General features: G+C 45.5%; 1 protein-coding gene across 2 annotated transcripts in view; it reads left to right on the top strand.

The window, feature by feature from the left end:
* The first annotated feature begins 828 nt into the window (after nucleotides 1-828).
* Nucleotides 829-20,520, top strand: part of Ubr2 (ubiquitin protein ligase E3 component n-recognin 2) — an 82,429-nt gene continuing 62,737 nt past the window's right edge. For both annotated transcript variants that reach the window (XM_034522047.2, XM_034522046.2), the window contains exons 1-4: nucleotides 829-1,274; nucleotides 9,635-9,894; nucleotides 16,658-16,736; nucleotides 18,279-18,392. In XM_034522047.2, the coding sequence (XP_034377938.1) occupies nucleotides 1,197-1,274; nucleotides 9,635-9,894; nucleotides 16,658-16,736; nucleotides 18,279-18,392 (531 nt within the window). In that variant the 5' untranslated portion in view covers nucleotides 829-1,196. The remainder of the gene's footprint in view (nucleotides 1,275-9,634; nucleotides 9,895-16,657; nucleotides 16,737-18,278; nucleotides 18,393-20,520) is intronic.

The raw sequence follows: 20,520 nt of genomic DNA, 5'->3' as shown, positions 1-20,520 counted from the left end.
AATTTAAAAGGTATTTAAATGCATGTCACAAATTACAGTATATATAAGCCTCCAATTGATCTGCTTTTAGATCTGCTTCTGTCAGTATAGTCTTAAAGCAATGCAGCTGAAAAATATCCAGTATTTCTTCTGCTGCTTTGTGGCCTGCTATTGAACCCTAAAGTTTTTTTTGTTTTGTTTTGTTTTTCCTTGACCTTTTGAGAAACTGCAACAACAATGGCAGTCGCAGCTCTCGCCCTGGCTCTCCCTCCGCGCAGACGCAGGACGCAGGCAGGATGGACGCGGAAGTAAGTGCGTGCTTGCAGGGTTGTTTTACTCCGTTGGTCTTTAAGTTGACTCGTTAGACTCCTTGTCTATTGCAACAAGACTTAAAAAAGAAAAAATATATAAATCAATCAATGGTCATGAACTAAATTTCTTGCAAATGTGCCTTAAAACTTTTCAAAATCTCGGTACTAAATACACCTCGGGGACTAGTGCCAGGATGACAAGGCATTAGAACCTCCCGAATAGAACGCGCGATTCATTCTTTTGACAATTGAGGGCTTATCAGATACCAGACTTTTGACAGACAGCTCGGTGTCTATTGCGCCAGCGACGTTTGTTCTTAGTACTGGTGACATCAAAAAATGACTAGAATAAATAGGACTAAGAGACTAAAACGAGAGCTCAAACGTTATTTCGCTCTTCTGGCGTCAAGCCCCTCTACGGATTCTAAATTGTCTTTTTCCAGGCTTCCGCCAGGGATGGACTACAACTCCCATGATACTCGTGCGCCGCTCCTTATTAGAGGCTTCGCTTCTCTCCCTGGCCGCGCAGGGGGACGACTACAGTACCCAGAATGCTCTGCTCTCCCGCTTGGGTGTTTTTGCCCCTCTCTTGGCGTTGAACGCGGTAGTGGCTATCCGGAGTGCCAGGCCTGGGGTTCTCGGTGTCCTTCCCCGGGTCACGGGCGAGGAGGCGACTTGACTTCTGGGCGCCGAGCCCGGGCGCGCGTGCAAGCGGCTGCCGTCCCCGCTGCAGGTTCGCGTCCCGCTTTGCTCCTTGCGCAGCTCGGCTCGCGGCCGCCGGGACGGCCCGAGATTGACGGCCCCGGGACAGGGTTGACCGTCGCGGCTGCGGGAGCAGAGGTGAAGCTGAGGCCCGGGGAGAGGCGACAGCGGCGAGAGCACCCGGGGAGAGGAGGAGGAGAGAAGATGGCGTCGGAGATGGAGCCCGAGGTGCAGGCCATCGACCGCAGTTTGCTGGAATGTTCTGCTGAGGAGATCGCAGGGGTGAGTGCGGGAGCCCGGGAGGGGGTACGTCCGGCCCTCGCAGGCCGCGCCCCGGGGGAGGAACAGAGTCCTGGAAATCCGGGAGCCCGCCACTGACTTCGGGTAACAGCCGCGCTGGCCATGTCCTGTGGGGAAAGGACCCAGGAGGCCATCGAGCCTGCTCCGCGCCTTCGGTGCTCAGATCCTCCTTATACCCGGCGACTCTGCTACAGCGCTTTCATTATCCCTAATTATCTCCACCCTCCATTAAGTCTACAGCACTTGGGCCTTTGCCCTATATGCTGCTTGGTGGAAGATGGGAGAGAGCGAGCCGCTTCCTAACGCAGTCGTATAAGCGCCCTACTTTATCTTCTGATTCCTTTTCTTAGCATAAGCGGAGCAGTGTCTGCGCCGAAGCCTTCTCCCAGCTCCAACTTTGTTGCTGGGACTGCCAGGGGTGTTGCGGGGGGGGGGGGGTAATCCAGGCTGCAAACAGCACAGTCCGACGTTCCCCCCTCGGTGCTTTTTTAAAAAGTTGTTTTGCACTTGTTTATTTCGTTAGATGGCAACGTTGGTGCCCGTGTGTAAGGTAGTGGTGCCCCGACACGTTTGCTGAGCATGGAGGCTGGCAGACTTTTTTTTTTTTTTTTTAAATACATAATTTTTCTAGGAGTTGGGAAAAGTTGGACGGAGAACAAACGTTATATAACTTGGAGAAAGCAGCTTTGGGTAACAGACGCAAGCCTCCTTAAAGATAGCGTCGATCACAACCTATCGGGATCCCTCAGGCCCTAAACTTAAGCCGTTCAGACATAGTAAGGACTTAATATGAACAGCGCCGAAACAGGTAGTAACGTTACAAAGACAACTACTTCAACAAACCAAGTGGCATCTTTTGCCAGCTAGGGCAGGGGGCGCCTATCAGAACAGATTGTCCACAGTGACTGTAAATAGCTCGGATAATTGGAACCTAGTCGCAGAGGCCTCCAGTTGAAAAACCTCCCAGGAAATGAGTGACTCCACAACACATCATCACACAGGATGTTAGGGTCAGTAATTGGGATGTGCGGCCGGTGATGAATGTTTGGAGTGAATTGACAAGACAAAGACAGTTTAGGTGGAAATGAGAGCGGAGTGGGGGTACTTTTTTTTTTAATGCATTGTTGCCTGATGAGTTTAAGTTTTTAAATTTGGGGGGTGGGGAAGTAAGGCTAAGCAAGGTGTGTGCGGTCTGTTTTCCTGTACCCTGTGTGAGACTGCATAACCCAAGGATTTTTTAGCAGCCCTTCCTCATCTGCCTTTGATTTATCAAAGACATCTGGAAAAAAAAAAAAGAAATGAAGGCCCTGTTATAAGAAAACAGGAAGATAAATAATACGTCACTTGGAATCGTATTTTCGCTATCAAATCTGCTCGTGACGGAGGCAGAGGGGACTTTTTTTTCCTGCCACTGAGCTTGTTGCATCTGTTGCTGGGGGTGACACCGGCTGTGTTACTCCCCATTCTGACCGTGGTGAGGATCCCGAGGAAGCCATCTATAAAACCAGTGCTAGAAGCTGTTGCTCCCAGCTCCCTCTTAAGTGGTGAAAGTTTCAAGCAGATGGAATGGAGGAAAATAAAGGGAAATGCGAGAAAACCTTTATTTATTTATTTTTTTTTTGTTTTTTATGATTATATGTATTTGTGTATGTCTGTATTGGGGTGTGTATATATGTACACATTCCAAGTCCCCTAGCGCTGGAATGACAGATGCTAGTGTGGATGCTGCTTCAAGAGTGGTCTCTCCAGCCCCCAGCAGACTTGTGCTGTCTCCGAGTTTGAGGAGGTCCCCATCAGAGCTCACTGTACTTTTAAGTGCCGTTCCTATATAGATTTATGAAATTAAGCCTAAGGAAATGTAGTCTGAAGGCCAGGAGAAGTCCTTCAGATGGAGCAGGTGCACATTAGGATGGATGCTGTTATGTATGGAGGAGTCTGCTGGGTGTGTTTAGTTAGGATGTCAAATACTTACCGTTGTTCTTTTAGCCCTAGGCCCCAGCATGGCCCTTGACCACAACTGAAAATTTTAGTCAGGTGTGGTGGTTCATACTTTTAATTCCAGTGCTGCTGAGGCAGAGCAGTCAGTTTGAGGCTAGCCTGTTCTACATGGAGTTCCAGGCCAGCCAGGGCTATTGAAAAAAATCTTATTTTTAAAAAGTAAATTTTAGAAAAGATTTAATGGAGAATGCAATTATTGCAGAATTTAGACCTCTATAAATTGGTAATTTTCTAATTCCATTTTAATTTAATAAGTACCGATGCCTTTTGTGGTGTTAGGCTTTCTGTGTGTCCCAGGCTAGCCTTGAACTCACAATTTTCCTACCTTAGCCTCCCTTGTACTGGACTTCCAGGCATGTGACAGCCATACCTGGCCTTATGTGTAAGTATCAAGACTTCAACACTTTATTGACACTCTGCATTAGACAAAAGAAAGACTTTGGGATCACATCCTTTTTGACCAAGCTGACTCTACTGTCGTTATTTTAGAGGGGACCAATGAAGCCAGCTGCTGTCAGTCTTCTCCTTGATAGAATTGATTCCAGTATGATTGATTATTCCCCTATGTTCTCCTGGGTGATTATCATTTAAGAAGTACATATATTGTTTTCTCCCAGGCATAAAAAGAAATCCAAGCTGTGTTGGACGGTGCAGATGTATAATCCCAGCACTCCAGAGGCTGAGGCAGCAGGGTAGCTTGGAAGTTCCAGTCAAGCCTGTACTATATAGGGGATCCTTGTTGCAGAGAAGGGGGGTGGGGTGGGATTTGGAGCTGGATAGATGGCTCTTTCACGCATAGCAGTATATGTCTGTGATCCCAGGAAAGCAGGAGACTGGAGAATTCCTGGGACTTGTTAGCAAGCTAGTCTGGTCGGATCAATGAACTCTAGATCTGTGAGCAACTTGTTTAAAATAAGGCATCAAGGAATTGAGGAAGACATCTGATCCCCCTCCTCCTAGGGCATGCACACACACACAGCAAATGAGAGATGTCCATGTTCTGTCATGAGCTTGCATTTCTGTCTGTATGTGGCTGTGTAAGGGATGAATGATGTCGAGCCACCTGCATGCCAGGCCCTCTTGCCGAGGTCATAGAGCATCTTAGGAGTTCATTCTCCCATCTCTTTTGTGGACTCTGGGGATTAAACACAGGTTACCAGGCTTGTCAGGCAAGCTCCTTTAACCAGCGGGCTCTTGCCAGCACTCACTATAGACGTTTTGTGTAGCATTGCGTGTGTGTTGCTTCTTTCTAGCTTCACACTGTGAACAGGCTTAGTGAGGAACAGTGTGTGGTTCAGGGGCTGGGGAGCATCCCTACAGTTGGATGCTCGTGAAGTTCCCTGTTATGTTTTCATCTCTCCCCAGATCTCCAGGCTGTGAACAACGGTTAATCTGTTTTCTGTCTCCGTAGATTTATTTATTCTGGACGTCACATAAGTGGACTCATACAGTGTATTTTGTGATTACCTCCTTTCTTTTCACAGAGTTCATCGGTGTTGTAGGATGCAGTGATTGATACTTTACTCCTTTTTATTGCCAAACAATAGCCCCTTGTACAGACAGACAGAGCACGTCTTATCTCTTCACGAATGGAGAGAGATTTGGGCTTGGTGCTTTTTGGATATCTGGAACATGCTACTATGAATATTTGTGTGGAGATTGTGTGTGTGTGTGTGTGTGTGTGCGCGCGCGTGCATGCTTTGATTTCTCTCGGCTGTATCCCTAGGAGGGGAGCTGCTGGGTCATATGTTAATAACTCTTTTGAGGAACTGCCAGCCTGCCTTCCAAAGTGGCTGCTGCATTTTATATTCCGTCAGCAGGGCAGGAGGGTGTGTGGTTTCCTGCAGCCTCGCCAGCTCCTGTCTGCTTCTGATGGTTACCATTGTGCTAGGTGAGAAATACTGTCTCATGATTGGCTTTCCATATCTTACTTGATCATGACGTTGAACACTTGTCACGAGCTTAGTGCCTGTTTCTGAATCTTTCTACCTATTAAGAAGCTTTCCTGCAGCTTTATACTCCATTTACCAGTAGGGTTTGCTGTTTTATCGCCAGTTAACTAGCATGTTGCATCTAGCTTTGTTTGAAAGCAAACCAGATGTGCCTGAAGGATGCGAATTAATTGGCTGTAGAACACTTAGAAACAGTAATGAAGGAGGCCAGCCTCTGGGGACTCTTTTGTTTTTGTGTTTATATTTTTATAACTGATCTCAGTCCCAAGACTTTTAACCTTCCATAAAAGGAAGGCTGGGAATGTCGTCTTAGCACTTTTACTCTGGTGGAATGAAGTAGCAATTTCTTTCCTTGATGGAGACTTACAGGGTAGTAAACTTCTATTACCCTAGTCCATGTTTCCGAAGTAAAGACAAATGAGAATGCAGCCAAGTTAGAAATCCCAGTAATGTTTCATGTGGACACTCCTGCAGGGAGCAGGGGAGAACTGATAGAGAAAGCTGTTGTCTTATTATTTTGAGAAATGTGTGAGCAATCACTCTGAGAGACATCCTAAACTTTTCTTCCTTTGTATAGTGATGCTAAGTTTAATCAGATTACAGTGTCTGTAATAGAGTTCAAATACCTGGCTTTTAATTTTTTACACAGCAGCAGTAAACTTTTGCAGTTGTTTACTTACTTGGGCAGAACTGGGTGCTGTGCCCAGGGCCCTATGTTTTGTACTACTGAGTTAATCACCAGCCCCAGTAGTTTCCTTTGTAGAAATGGGGAACATATGCCAGCCTTTTAAGCTAGGTTTTGAAATAATAGCACATAATAAAAATGAAATTTAAAATTAGATAACTTGTTTTACTAATGACATGTTTTGTGTAAGGATAATAGCCTTAACTTTTTCTTTCCTCTAAGATTTATTTTTAATTTTTAATTATGTATATGTATGTGTGTTTATGTGTCTGTGTGTATGTCCATGTGTGCTGGTGCCCTTAAGATGTCAAAAAAAGTCATTAGGTCCCCCGGGTCCAGAGTTACAGGTCGCTGTGAGCTGCCCTTGAGACTGTGGGGACTGACTTCAGGGTCTCTGTGCCACACTCCCTTCTCTAGGCCAAGCTTCTTCTTCTGTGACCCTTAGGAGCAGACTTGATACATCTGCTGTTGGAGCCACAGTTATTAATACAACATAATTTCTTCTAAGGACCATTTTGTTCTCGTTACAGTGCTGTAGAAGTAAGGTTTTAGGAGAGATCCAGCATAAAGTAAGGAAAACTAATTTTTTCCTTCATTCTTTTAAATAGGTTCTTAATGTGGCACAGACTGACCTCCACTTCCTAAATAGCTGAGGATGACCTTGAACTTCTGATATTCCTGCCTCCACATCCCACGTGCAGGGATTACAGGCTGTGCCCCATCCCCCTACACATTTCACCATTTTAAATGTGATCTTTTTTAAAAAGTTCATGTTCTCATTCTCTTGTGCTCTCTGTCTTACCATAGTGGGGCTTGGGTGCAGAGCCTTGCTCACTCTAGGCAAGTGACCTACCCCTGAGCTGTCTCCCCAGTCCTTTTGAAAAATCTATTTATTCAAGACTTATTTCTGACAAAGCTTGGTACCACATGCCCTTAATCACAGCACTGAGGTGGTGAAGCAGGAGGATCTCTGAGTTCCTAATCTACATGAGGAGTTCCAGGCTAGACAGGGCTATATAGTGAGACGCGTGTTATCAATGAGTAAGACTGCACTGTCCTCGTAACTACGGAACTTAAAGTGAGTGTGTATGTGCGCATGCTTGTTCACGTGTGAACTTAAAGTGAGTGTGTATGTGCGCATGCTTGTTCACGTGTGAACTTAAAGTGAGTGTGTATGTGCGCATGCTTGTTCACGTGTGCATGTTCCTGCAAATAAAACATTTGGATTTAGAGTTACTCTTTAAAGGGGAGAATCCTTAAGTTCTTGGGGTTGTCTCCTAAGAAATACTATCATTTTAAAAATAATTTAGTCTCTTCCTCCTTACATGAAGTAAACATGAAGTAAACCTGAAACAGTGTTTGGAAAATTCACTTTTACGTAAGCAGTAAAAACTCAAATTTGCTATTACAGCCTTCCTCTTAATACCGTTCCTTATGAACCAAGTGTTTAGATTCTTAGCAAAAGTTCTCAGGAACATGAGATCGACTATGCCACTCATAAAATTTTTGTTTGCTTTTTGTTTTTCGAGATAGGGTTTCTTCTGTATAATATAATAGCCCTGGTTTTCCTGGAACTCCCTTTGTAGACCAGACTGACCTCAAACTCTCAGAGATCCACCTGCCTCTGCCTCCTGGGTGCTGAGGTTAAAGTCATTCACCACAATCCCAGGCCTACCTCGTGAATATTTAAAATGTTATTTTTAGAAGGAAATATGGGGATTGAAGTTTCTGTAGATAATAGTTACATGAAGGCCTGAGATTTACTTTTTAACTTGTTTTTCTTTTTATGTGTATGGGCATTTTATCTAGATGTGTGTCTGTACCATGTGCATGTCTGGTGTCCTTGGAGTTTAGAAGAGGGCATCACATCTCTTGGAACTGAAGTTACCGGTGGCTTGTGAGCCACCACGTGGGTACTGGGAACTGAGCCTGGGTCCTCTCAAGAGCAACAAGTGCTTTAACCTCTGAGCCAGTTCTCCAGCTCTGTACACAGACGTCCTCGGGTGCTAGGCTTGATCATACTTCCTTGAATTCTTGGTCTTCCTGCTTCTACCTCGGGTGTTCTGGGATTACAGGTACACGTCACCATGCCTTGCTTGACTAGGAGTCTTATTTTCTTTTTGGCTTTTCGAGACAGGGTTTCTCTATGTAGCCCTGGCTGTCCTGCCACTCACTCTGTAGACCAGGCTGGTCTCATCTGCCACTGCTTCCCAGATTCTGTGACTAAAGGTGTGCACCACCACTGCCCTGTCTTTTAGCAAGACTGATTGCAGCCTAAGTAAATTCTGGGTCTGAGGGTTGTGTTAGCAGTTCAGGTAACTTTTTAGTAGAAGTGTGTCATTTTATTTCATTGTTTGAGGTTTATAATCTTTATCTTGGCTGAGAGGCAACATGACACAAAGATGTTTAAGAAAGCCATGAGCACCTGAGTGGAGGGCAGGCATGCGGGGCAGGAGGCAGGAGGGTAAGGGCTCAGTGGGTTTAAGTTAGAGACCTACCTGACCCGCTGCAGGCCTGAGCTCCCCCTCCCCCCGCCCCTTTCTGTGTATGACTGCAATGGGAGTGTAGATCTGTTTGCAGTCATTCACTGGTGCTCATGGTTTTAAACCTGACAGGAGGGGAAGGGAGTCGGGAAATGGACTGAGAAGTCACCTTGCAGGAGACAAAGCAAGTGCACTTGGACATGATGGGTAAGGGGTTCTGTAGAGAAAGAGATGAGTGGATGCCTGCCTGATGGCGGAAGCAAAACGATCAGATGCTAAGTGAAGCAGAAGAGGGATCTTCACAGATTTGGATGGCGGTGGGAAGATTGTGAGCTCAATTTTGGACACTTTGGCTTGGTACTTGTGAGATACCAAGGTATATAAGAATTGGAAGCAAAAGTTGAGGCACAGAAAGGGGAGGTATTTGTTTTATTGTTTTCAATTTGTATTTAGTGGTGCGGGCCAAGGGGAAAAGATTTATAGGGAGAAGTTGGTCAGAGAAAGAAGCCATAGGCCATGCTCTTGTGAGACTACACATGTACGCTTGTGCATGCATATGCACTATTCATCTAGCCCTGTCACAATTAGAGTAACACAGGCTCTTGTGAGACTACACATGTATGCCCGCACGTGCATATGCACTATTCATCTAGCCCTGTCACAATTAGAGTAACATTTGAGCAGAGCATTAGACGTCAAATGAACCTAACATAACAGCTGGGGTTGGAATCAGGACAGTGGGTGTGTGGGGTGGCGTGGTGGTAGGGGACACATGTGTCAAGGCAAAGGGACCAAAGTGGAATCTGTTTTCTCCTTTTCCTTTTATGAGGGTCCTGGGGTTGAAATAAGTCATCCGGCAAGCACTTTTACCCACTGAGCTATCTTGCTGGCCCAGATTCAATTTTAATGTATAACAGTGTAAACAAAATATAATTTTTTAAAAAAAATTTTTTTTTTCTTTTGGTTTTTTGAGACAGGGTTTCTCTGTGTAGCCCTGGCTGTCCTGCCACTCACTGTGTAGACCAGGCTGGCCTTGAACTCAGAAATCCACCTGCCTCTGCCTCCCAAGTGCTGGGATTAAAGGTGTGAGCCACCATTGCCTGGCTCCAAAATATAATTTTTATTATTAGTAGTATTAGTTTCTTACCAGAATGAAGTTGGGTATAATTACTCACGCTAACAGTCAGTTTGCTTTATTTAAAACCTTGTTTTCTTTTTCTAAAGAAATGGCTGCAAGCAACCGACCTCACCAGAGAAGTATACCAGCATTTAGCCCACTGTGTGCCCAAAATCTACTGCCGGGGTCCCAACCCTTTTCCTCAGAAAGAAGACACACTGGCACAGCACATCTTGTTGGGACCAATGGAGTGGTACATCTGCGGTGAAGACCCTGCACTGGGCTTTCCAAAGCTGGAGCAGGCAAACAAGCCTTCTCACCTCTGTGGCCGAGTGTTTAAAGTAGGGGAACCTACGTACTCCTGCAGGTAAAATACTACAGTTCTCCTGTACAACCTCAAATTTTTATTTCTAGATTATAAAATCTATACATTTAAAAGTCCACAGTTTAATAAACTAATTTGGAAACAAATATTTACGAAATGATTTCCCAGCTCAAGAAACAGCCTGTCACCAGCTCAGGAGAAACCCAGCTAGCTGCTCCTGTGCTGGCTGCAGTTCCTGATGCATCTTCCTGATGCACGGTGCTCACACTGATTCTTTCTGATGTGGCCGTTGTTCCAGAGTTGGCTGTGGGACCTTGTCACACCAGCTCCTTTGCTCTCCTGCCCCTTCGTTAGCTTTGGGGCACTTCTGTCCTCTCTGGCTTGGTGAGGTGCCCACAGCTTTCTGTATTTGCTGTGACCTATATGGAGAACCAGCCATTCTCCAAGGAGTTTCTTCTTAATTGGGAATGGTAGAAAGTAGGATATGTTGGCTGCATGGGCTTACTGATACAAGATGACCTTAAAATGTTGGTGAAATTGAATGTGAGAGAGTAGACAGAGAATAACGTGCCCTGACCTGTCTGACCTTCCACTCTGATGATCACAGTTAACACCTTGGTCTGTCCAGAAATTCCCTATGTGTGATAGGTATAATGTGTGCATAGTACGTATAGACTATCTTAACCATAAGTATGCACATATACATACATACAAAAAGGCATATATGGGCTGGAGAGCTGGCTCAGTTGGTAAAGGCCCCTGCTACTAAGCCTCGGGACCAGAATTTGAAGCCAAAGCACATTGGTAGGAGAGCTCTCCACACATACTCCATGGCACTCAAAGCCCATGCACACAAAGCGAATTACTGAAATGAGATAGACATATGAGCCAGATGTGGTGGCACATGCCTCTGATGTCAGCACTCTGAGTCAAAGGCAGGTGGATCTCTGAAACTGAAGCCAGCCTGGTCTACACAGTGAGTTCCAGGACAGCCAGGGCTACATAGACCTTGTCTCAAAAGAAAGAAAAGATACATGTATGCAGATGTAAAGTTTCTGTTTGACAAAAACTTAGCCTCTTTCCATTTAGTTTATATGGCTAGACAATACTTCACTGTGCAGACATAACGTTGATAGACGCCCTGTTTAACTTTTAAAAAGCATTTTCTTGTAAAATTAAAATTAAGCTGATTAAGGTGTCTGGGTTTCCATGTTAGTTTTCCCTTATTAGCGTGGTCAGAATTTCAGTTCTGATTGTGCTATACAGTGAAGACTGTTAGACTGAATTCTTTAGTATTTTAAAGATCTCTGTGTGTACTGATGCTCAGAGGATAGATCTCATTCAGCCCTGTGATTGATGAACGTGGAAGCTGCGTTTCAGTGGGTCTCGCAGTGTCCTTAATACCCAAGAGATACAAGTCCAATCACACATTTGTATGTTTCTTAAATCTAAAGTCTAACGCTTTTGAAGATGACAAACTAGTTGTTTTGAGAATGTCCCTCTAGTTGGGTTCATCTGGTACATGATCCTTGCACCTTTGGCCAGATTGCCACAGAGATGAGGAATCTAACCCTGCCATGGCCTGTGGTCCCATTGATCACTTGATATGGTGCTGTCTCTCCTGTGAGGTCACTTTGCACCGTGTGATCAAGAATCCTGTGGGAAAGTGCGTTGGCTCTGTAGCTGTCGTCTTCTCTATAAACTGTAAATCTCCTTGTTTTTTAATATTTTTGCAGTTCTAGACGTTTTGAAGTTCTAGAAGTGAAATGTCCCGACACGTGGCCATTGATGTAGTACTGATTGTTGTTTTTATTTGGACTCCCTATCCTCGTGTCCACAGTAGGAACCTTCCCCACCGTCAGCTTTTTTATACTGCTGGTGTTGTCACAGTGCCTCCTTAGTTTCTGGTGTCAGATGCCACGGTGGAATCTTGGATTTCTACCCGTCTCCTTGAAATCAGCCATTTTCCCAGCAAGCTGGTTTCCGTAGTAAAGATGGTGTCTGGAAATAGCACAGTGGCCAGGTGGCAAGTGTGCCCATTGCTTTGAGGTGTCCAGTACTTCTATACCCTCTCTGAGGGCTACATTTCATCTCTGTCCAAGCACTGAAATAGATATCAGGGGTCAGGCTCTTGTGATTTCCCTAGTTCTAACCAAGCCATCTGGGTTCTGAGTTTGTGTAATTCTCTGCGCTGACAGGAGGAACTTGAGTCCATCATTTTTCTGTGTGCAGACTGCTTGGCTCTCGCCACCCAGCTGTGTGTAATCACCCTTCTTACCATGTCCAGGGACACAGCCTAGCCTTCCATGTGTCTCTGCTGGACATCTGCCTTGACCAGAACTCTGAAGCCCCCTGGTTCTTTGCCTGCTAGATCAAGTGTCTTTGTGTGGTGCACAGCAGTGTGTAGGAACCTGCAAAGCCCCACCTGACCCTTAATTAGGGGTTGATGCCACATCATCTTCTGTCCTTAGAGGAGTTCTTAGGGGAACAACATCAGTAGAAAGTGCACACATTACAAAAGAGCGTTTGCTAGGATGGCCAGCATGATGGTGTCTGGGGAATCCCAAAGTGGCTGGCTCGGTCCATGAACCTTCATAAGTCTTTGCTACTAGTCTGGTGCCCAGGACCTGGGTACTTCTCAGAGAATCCACTCATCTTCAGCCTACACCAAAGACCCAAGAAGCTGGAGTCCAGTTGGTTGGAGGATGGCGGCTGCAACAAGGAAGAAGTACAATCATAAAGCTTAAAGCTGGGCTGGAAAGATTGCCTAGCAGTTAAGACAAGTGACTGCTCTTCCTGAGTCCAATTCCCAGCAACCACCTCACAACCATCTGTAATGGGATCCAGTCCCCTCTTCTGTTATTTCTGAAGAGAGCAACAGTGTACTCACATACATAAAATAAATGAATAAAGTTTTAAAAATAAATAAATAAAGCTTAAAACTACATCCAATGTAGAGGAAAACTCAGATTCAGTTTCTGTTTCTCCTGTTATGTTCTCATAACACAGATGCCAAAATGTGTGGAGATCATCCATCCCCAGCACACACACACACACACACACACACACACACACCGGGTGCAGGCAGTCAGTTTTAAAGATAGGCTTAGGCTTCAGTTCTACAGGACTGCCCCCTCCCACCCTATCCCAAACAATTGTCACAGTTCTAAATCCCTTGTGTCAGGAGGGATGGATTAAGAGTATTATTACACAGTGATGGCGCACGCCTTTGATCCCAGCACTTGGGAGGCAGAGGCAGGTGGATTTCTGAGTTGGAGGACAGCCAGGGCTACACGGAGAAACGGTGTCTCGAAAAACCGAGAGAGAGAGAGAGAGAGAGAGAGAGAGAGAGAGAGAGAGAGAGAGAGAGAGAGAGAATGAATTATGACTCTCTTGGGTTTGGTTATTTGCCACATGAGATTGTATTTCTTAAGCTACTATAAATCATGTTGCAAAGGATACAGATAGAGCAATGTGCAGGGCAGGATAGGAGAGAGACAGGGTGTGCCTCCCTGGAAGCTCTCCATGCTGCAGCCTTTCTGGTTTTTATGGAATATGCGTGAAGCTCGAATAGTCATGCAGGAACGTGATTGGACAAAAGGGTAAGACCTAATGCTAACGATAGACTGAGTGGTGAGGCCGGCAAAGCCTGGCTGTGGACTCTTCTCGGCCTCTGCAGCCGTTCTTCTAGGCAGTGTGGGGCAGGAACTCTTCTGGAATCTCCATTAGGGTCCACTTAGCTGCTCTCAAGTTTCTTTATGGGATGAGTGTACTTCCAGTTCTGGTGGCCTGGCTTAGAAGGGAAAACAGGTTTGGCAGGAGAAGCCAGGAGTTTGCTGAGGCCTGAGGCACCTCCATGTTATTCCAGCCACTAGGAAGGCACAGGCGGGGAACATGTGTCATATCACACCAGGCCTCTGACTGCAAAGCCCTTTTTCATTCTTCTTGCCTGCCTTTTATTCTCACATACCAGTGTGTTAGGAGTTTTTTCACTCATATGTAATAAAATGGGGGAAAATGGGCTGGGGTTTTGTCTTTGTTTTTTTTTTTTTTCTTCAGCTAAATGCACCTAAATTCAAATTCGTAGACATGTACTTTGTTGTTAAAAATGTATCACAGAGGCTGGAGAGCGGCTCAGCAGTTAAAGCACTGTCTGCTCTTGCAGAGAACTCAAGTTCCCTTCCCAGCATTCATGTTGACACTTGAAACCACTCGTAACCCCAGTCGCAGGGACACTAACTCACCTCTGTCCTGTGCAGGCTCGTGCACTCAAGGTGCACACACCCACATTTAGATACACAGAAATACATATAATTTAAGATACTAAAAATAAATATTGGAAGACATGTGATATGCTGACACGATGGCTCAGCAGGAGGTGGTCTTTGTCATAAAGTCTTAAACTTCAAATCCTCAAGACCCATATGCTGGAAGGAGGGGGCTGCTGGCCGGACGTTATCTCTCCTCCACATGTGCACTGTGGTACGTAGGCATGCTCACACTCACACTCACACAAGACACCAATAAATAAATAATGAAACATATGACTTGATTGTAATAAAAGTGTTGTTTTTGAGTATTCTTGTTTTGATTTAATGGATTATTTCTCGTGACCTCTGAAACTCAGAAGTGTCGCCTGCTGTTGGGAACTGTTGCCCCTTGTAAAGGCCAGGGAGTTTCTGAGATGGAGAAAGCAAGACCTCTGTCTGGTTTCTAAGGTTCTTTGATACCCTAGAGAAAGAATTGTGGGGTAAGAATCCCAAAGTTAGGGATCTTGATGAATTTTATTGCAGAGACAAGTGGGGCATGCCAGCCTCTGGAGAGAGCTACGCTGCTAGGATTGGAGACCCCTTGTCTTCTGGGCACACTAAATGGAGGAGAGGAAGGAGTGAGGTGAATTATTCTAAGACAGGGCTGCAATTTGCCCCTGTAGGGTCCACCCTTTGTCCTTTCATGGCTTTGTGTGTCAGGTCCATGATGGGAACAGCTCATTTGCAGGGCTGAAGACTCGGAGATGGAGACACCATTACAATGAAGCAAGGGTAGCCATTACCACAGCTGCCACAGGATGGTCTGCTGTAACACGGCTCTGAGGTTGCATCAGCAGGCAGCCTTCATGCAGTTTGACCCTTAGTGGAAAAGCAAGTTGTCTTGTGGTATTGCTCTCTCTTACCACAAAGTACACACAACGGTTACTACATAGACAGCACACTTGGGCTGTGGAGAGATGTTGGTAACTCAGCACTGTGGACTTGTGCTGAGCTCAGATCTCCTGTCATCCCAAACTGGGCTGCTCTGAGTCCTGTTTCCCAGTGGCCGATGTGAAATCCGTATCTAGTGCCTCAGGCAGAACAACAGACATTGTCAGATCCCAGGGCTGCTGCTGAGGGTGCAGGGAACAGTACAAAGGTGACATTTTGCTGCTCACTCTGTTTCTTTAGTAGTGCTGTTAGTTGTATGTTTCCAGTTCTTGTTCAGTGACATTTATATGTCAACCAGCTACTCTTGAAAGTGTTTTTCAGATTAAGCATAGAAAATCCTGCCATCCTGGGTTTTGCGAAGCCTCAAACATTCACTCTGCCTTAGTATATGAGACACCTGTGTCTCATAGGAACATTTGCCGCCCCATTCTTTAGGATTTTTTTATTTTTTATTTTACTATAGACAAGCAAATCAACAAACTATCTTGATTATTATGGGTACTAAGCACAATGGCCTTTACCCACTAGAGGTGAGACTGAGAGAAACTTATCCAGATGGGAAAATCCAGAGGACATAAATGTGAATCTAAGAACACCAAGGAGTCAAATAATAAAAACCTTTAATCCCAACACTTGGGAGGCCAAAGTGGCAGATCTCTGTGAGTTCAAGGCCAACCTGGTCTACATAGTGAGTTTCAGGGCAGCCAGAGCTGCACAGAGACCCTATCTCAAAACAAAACAGTATCATCAGCACTCAGTGTGGCCTTCACTTTAGATGCTACTTCCAACAAAAAGGTGTAAACTCTGACTTTAGGGTTTGCTTAGCTTCTTGGGTTAGGTGTCCCTGGCCTGTGGAGAAATGGACCATTCTAGTCAAGTGCGTACTCAAAGGCTTCCTTGTGCACTCCAATATGAAGCAAAAACTTTGTGCTGATTTTATTGAGTGAAAATCTAACAGATTTTGGGGAGTGACATCTGCTATTTTGGCACTGGCAGAAGGATTCTTGTTGTTAATAACTCTTATTAGTTCTTACGATGACCTTTCCAGTCCCCCAGTAATCCAGTCAGAGTCTTACTGATTTAATTAGCTTTAGCACAATCACTAAACAGTTATTCCTAAACTGTTTCTCTATGCTGGACTGGCTGTTTCTCAGCTGCACCCCCAAGTTACTTACTGTTTGAGTCTTGCCGGGGTTATTTCTGCTCATCAGTCTATCTTCAGGATGTACTTCTCTCCCTCAGCCATCCTGTCTGAGACCTGCTTTCTCCGTCTTCTCCTTTCCCCACTCTCTTCCTGGTCTCTACCTGTGACCCCCAGCCCCATAACCAAAGCCCCACCTACCTCTATTCTTCCCAGTAACTGGCTGTCACCTACTTTTATTTAACCAGTCAGAGAAGATTGGCAAGCAAACTTTACACAACATCATTTGGTGTACGTTTGGAGAATGTGCTCGTCTGGACTGCAACCAGATCTTGGGGCCAGTGTTTAGCATTCAAATACATAGCAGCACCAAACCAACCCCCGACAGATTCTGATGTTGAAGGAGAATGTATTAATTTTTGACTCTCTGATTTATTCATTCTCTTTTTCTTTCACTTCACAGAGACTGTGCAGTGGACCCCACCTGTGTTTTATGCATGGAGTGCTTCCTGGGAAGTGTCCACAGAGACCATCGATACAGGGTCAGTTACGTTCACGTGGTTGCCACACACAGTATCGACTTTTATACTAATTCTGTCTCATTTTACACTTGAGTGGGTGTGAGGGCAAGCTGGCTGCAACACCGATCACCCCGTTGCTGCCCCGCTTGGTTTAGCTGACCGTGGCTAGGTGGCTGTGCCCTCCTCCCTCACTGCTCTGCTTGGGTTCTCTCAAGCTGCGTGTTCAGTTGAGAACAAAGACCTCCCCAAATGCAAGACCAGTCTTGAGGGGATGCCAGGAGTCCCTCCAAACGGTTCTCAGTTTAAAGCCTAACTATTTAATAGGAAGGGGAGACAATTGTTTTCACCTTGTGGGATTTTAGCTTGTTTTTTAGGAAATGTGAAGAGGTGTGTGTCGATGGGTCATTCAGGGCCACCTCCAGCACCCAAGGCTCTGGGTAGTTTTATTATGGGCACATTATCCCCAGACCCCTTCTTCCTCCTGGTAATGGGAGATGGTGCTCAGGATTCTGAGGGTAAGGACAGTTGTTAAGAGGAACTTTCTGTTCTCAGGGGAAGATAAAACGGTGGGAGGAGCTGAGACCTCCTCTTAATTAGGGAGCCACTGGTCAGGGCCTTTCCACCAGCTTGGTTTGTCTCTCTAGCCCGATGTTGATGATAGGGAAAGGGGGCCATATATAAAATCAGTTGTCTTTGTTCTTATAGACCAGGGAGAGGCTCCCAGGTTCCTTCAGCTGTTCTAGCTGTGTTTGCAGAGCCAGAGCAGGGCTGCTGGTTCTCACAGCAGGGCTGCTGGTTCTCACAGGAGGGCTGCTGGTTCTCAGCAGGGCTGCCTACCCGTGTTCCTTGGCCCACATCTGCCTCTCCTGGGACAGAGTGCAGTGTGCAGACGTCAGGCATTGACCGTGCTCTGATGCAGAGCACACAGTGCTTACTGTGGGCAGAATAGAAGAGTTTATTCTAAAATTTGGTGCACTTGAATTTACCCCTCTGTAACACTTTTTTGATTTTGTTGTTGTTGTTTGGTGGCATCTTTTTAAATAGGTATGCCACCTATTAGCCTGAAGGGTCAGTCTTGCCAGACTGAGTAACTAGTTACTTAGCTTAAGACAGTGTGACTAATTAATGATGTCTCCCGGTGATAACAAAGTTTCACCAGTGACTGCTTTTTACCAACCCTTTTAAAAGACAGATTTTTAGGAGCTATTAAAGGGGAAAAAAAACAAAACTGTTTCCCTAAACCTGCTGTGTTGTGGCACCATTAGCATAGACAGCAGAGCTGCCAAGAAGAGCCCAGGGAACCTCTGCAGGTTAATTAAGAAAGCAGAGTGTGCAGACAGCTCTGGAGTACCCGGACTTCCCCGCTGCAGCTGAGTAGCTCTCTTTCATTTGAAATCGTTACTTACTAGAAAACATTGATAAGCCCCCTTTTATTTGGTGTTTTTTTTTCCCTCCAAAGCAAAGAAACACTTAAGCAGTTTTCTGTCCTCAGCACGTGACATTCTTACTTCTCATCTGATAACCCAATGAGCTCTTACCAGACACTGTCTTCTTTTCTTCAAGATGACCACATCAGGAGGTGGAGGCTTCTGTGACTGTGGTGACACTGAAGCATGGAAAGAGGGTCCTTACTGCCAAAAGCACAAGCTCAACAGTCCTGACGCTGTGGAGGAAGAGGTAAAGACACCCCAGAGCTGTCTTTAAGTGTGTACTGCATTGATTAGAAGTGTGTGTGTGTGTGTGTGTGTGTGTGTGTGTGTTTGCCCAAAGGCCAAAAGCCAATGTTGCCCGTCTTCTTCTATTGGTTCCCACTTTATGTTTTGAGACAGGGTCTCATGAGCAGCTGATCACTGTTCCTGTCTCCTCCAGGAAGAGGGATCCTGTTCCATAGAGAACCCTGCCTCATAGTATTTACGCAGGTGTACTGTTCCGGGCCCAGCTTTGAACTCGGGTGCTAGGGCTAACTTAGATCCTCATGTGTAGCATGTAATTATTAACAATAAAACAATCCACACTATTGCCGGCTAAGCACCGGTGGTCTCAGTCTGTTCCCAACCTGGTACATATCCCGAGACCAAGACCTCGTGTGTTTCTCCTAGCCACCGCCTCTCCCACAAACACTGGCTCTGCCTCTCCGGAGCTCCGCACTCGCAGGTTTCTGTGGCTAGCTGGGGCGTACGCTCACCAGCCCGCACTCCACTACAGTTACTTCTCCCCTAGAACTCGGTCTTTGCCCAGTCTTCCAGTCCCAAAGCCCCGGCTATGTTTCTTTCCCTCTGGCCTACCAGAGTTGCTGAGAATGGAAAATACCAGACAATCTTAGTTTAAAATCAACAGATGAGACAACCGTTAGGCACGGAGTCTATCGTCCTAAACCACCCACTCTTCTACATTAGAAGATCTAAAAGTTCCTGGTCTGCATGTTGCCTCCTTTCACTCCTGCCTTGCTGTGCAAAAAGACCGTTCCTTCCTCCTGTGTCCCTCTTCCTCTCTCGGACCCGGAAGGCCAGCATCCTCCTCCCCCAGCGATTGGCTTCTTGTCATCTTTATTATCCAATCAGTTAATTAGGGGGGGATTCTGCTACACTCATGTCCTTGGCAAACGGGCTAGCTAGACTAGCCTTCAGCTTCAGCAAGAGACTCTGCCTCAAAAAAAGTACAAAGAAAAAGACACCTCACATCAGCTCTGGCCTCGCTACACATGTGCACATGTGCACGTGTACATACCTACATACATAAACATACCACACACATACACATACAAAAGAAGAAAAGTTAAATAATTTGGGTAAAAAGAGCAGAATAGCATTTTGTCATACAAAACTGACATGAAATCTAAATTTTATTATTCATAAATATTTTTGAATACAGTCATACTTCATTGTTTCAAATATATATATATATATATAAAATCTTTATAGATTCTCTCTGACCCACCAGCTTCCAAATAATGATACAGAGACATACTTGTTTATTTATGACAGTTCGAACCTTGTATCGTAGACTTTTCCCCAGCTAACTTATATAACTGAACCTGTTTATTCTAATTTATGTTCAACCACAGGAGTGTTGCCTCTCCTTCAATTCCAGCACCCTAGCACCTATTTCTTCCTTTGTGTCTGACTGGCCAGTCACCCCACCACCACCCACCCCTGCACCTGGTTCTTTCCCAGAGTTCCTGTCTCTGCCCAGATGTCCCACCTTTCCTCTCCTGCCCTAAGATAGGCTGTCAGCTCTTTACTAAACCAATCAGAAGGTGATGAAGAAGGTTGATGAGATACTGAAGCAGGTGATGCTTCATAAAGATAACAGTACCAAAGTCCGGCCAGTACTCAGCACTCTGCTGGTACAGAAGTCAGCCTTTGCCTAATAGAAAGACACCCTTTACACAGTGCACAAGAGGATTATCCCAACCACACACACGTTTCATTTAGTGTATGGATGTTTGCCTGCTTGTATGTCTTTGTACTATGTAGGTACGGTGTCCTCAGAGGCCAGAAGACAGTGTCAAATCCCTGTGGAACCAGAGTCACAGATGTTGTGAGCTACCATGGAGATTCTGGGAATCAAACCCAGGTCCTCTGGAAGAGCAGCCAGTGCGTTGATTCTGAGCCCCACTCCAGCCCCACACGTCTGTTTGAATATATTTGTCTGTGACCTCTTTCCCATTATAGCAGTGGAGTTGTAGAGCAGAGCCCCACATCCTGAGTGACTTAAAGTCTGACTAGGCAGGGTTTTGTATAGTAACAGAACCAACAAGTACAGATAGATTCCAAAGGGGGAATTATGAGAATCTGGGCTTATG

Source organism: Arvicanthis niloticus, chromosome 17 (genome assembly GCF_011762505.2).
Source record: "Arvicanthis niloticus isolate mArvNil1 chromosome 17, mArvNil1.pat.X, whole genome shotgun sequence".
NCBI lineage: Eukaryota > Metazoa > Chordata > Mammalia > Rodentia > Muridae > Arvicanthis > Arvicanthis niloticus.
This window is presented reverse-complemented; position numbering and strand designations above follow the sequence as displayed.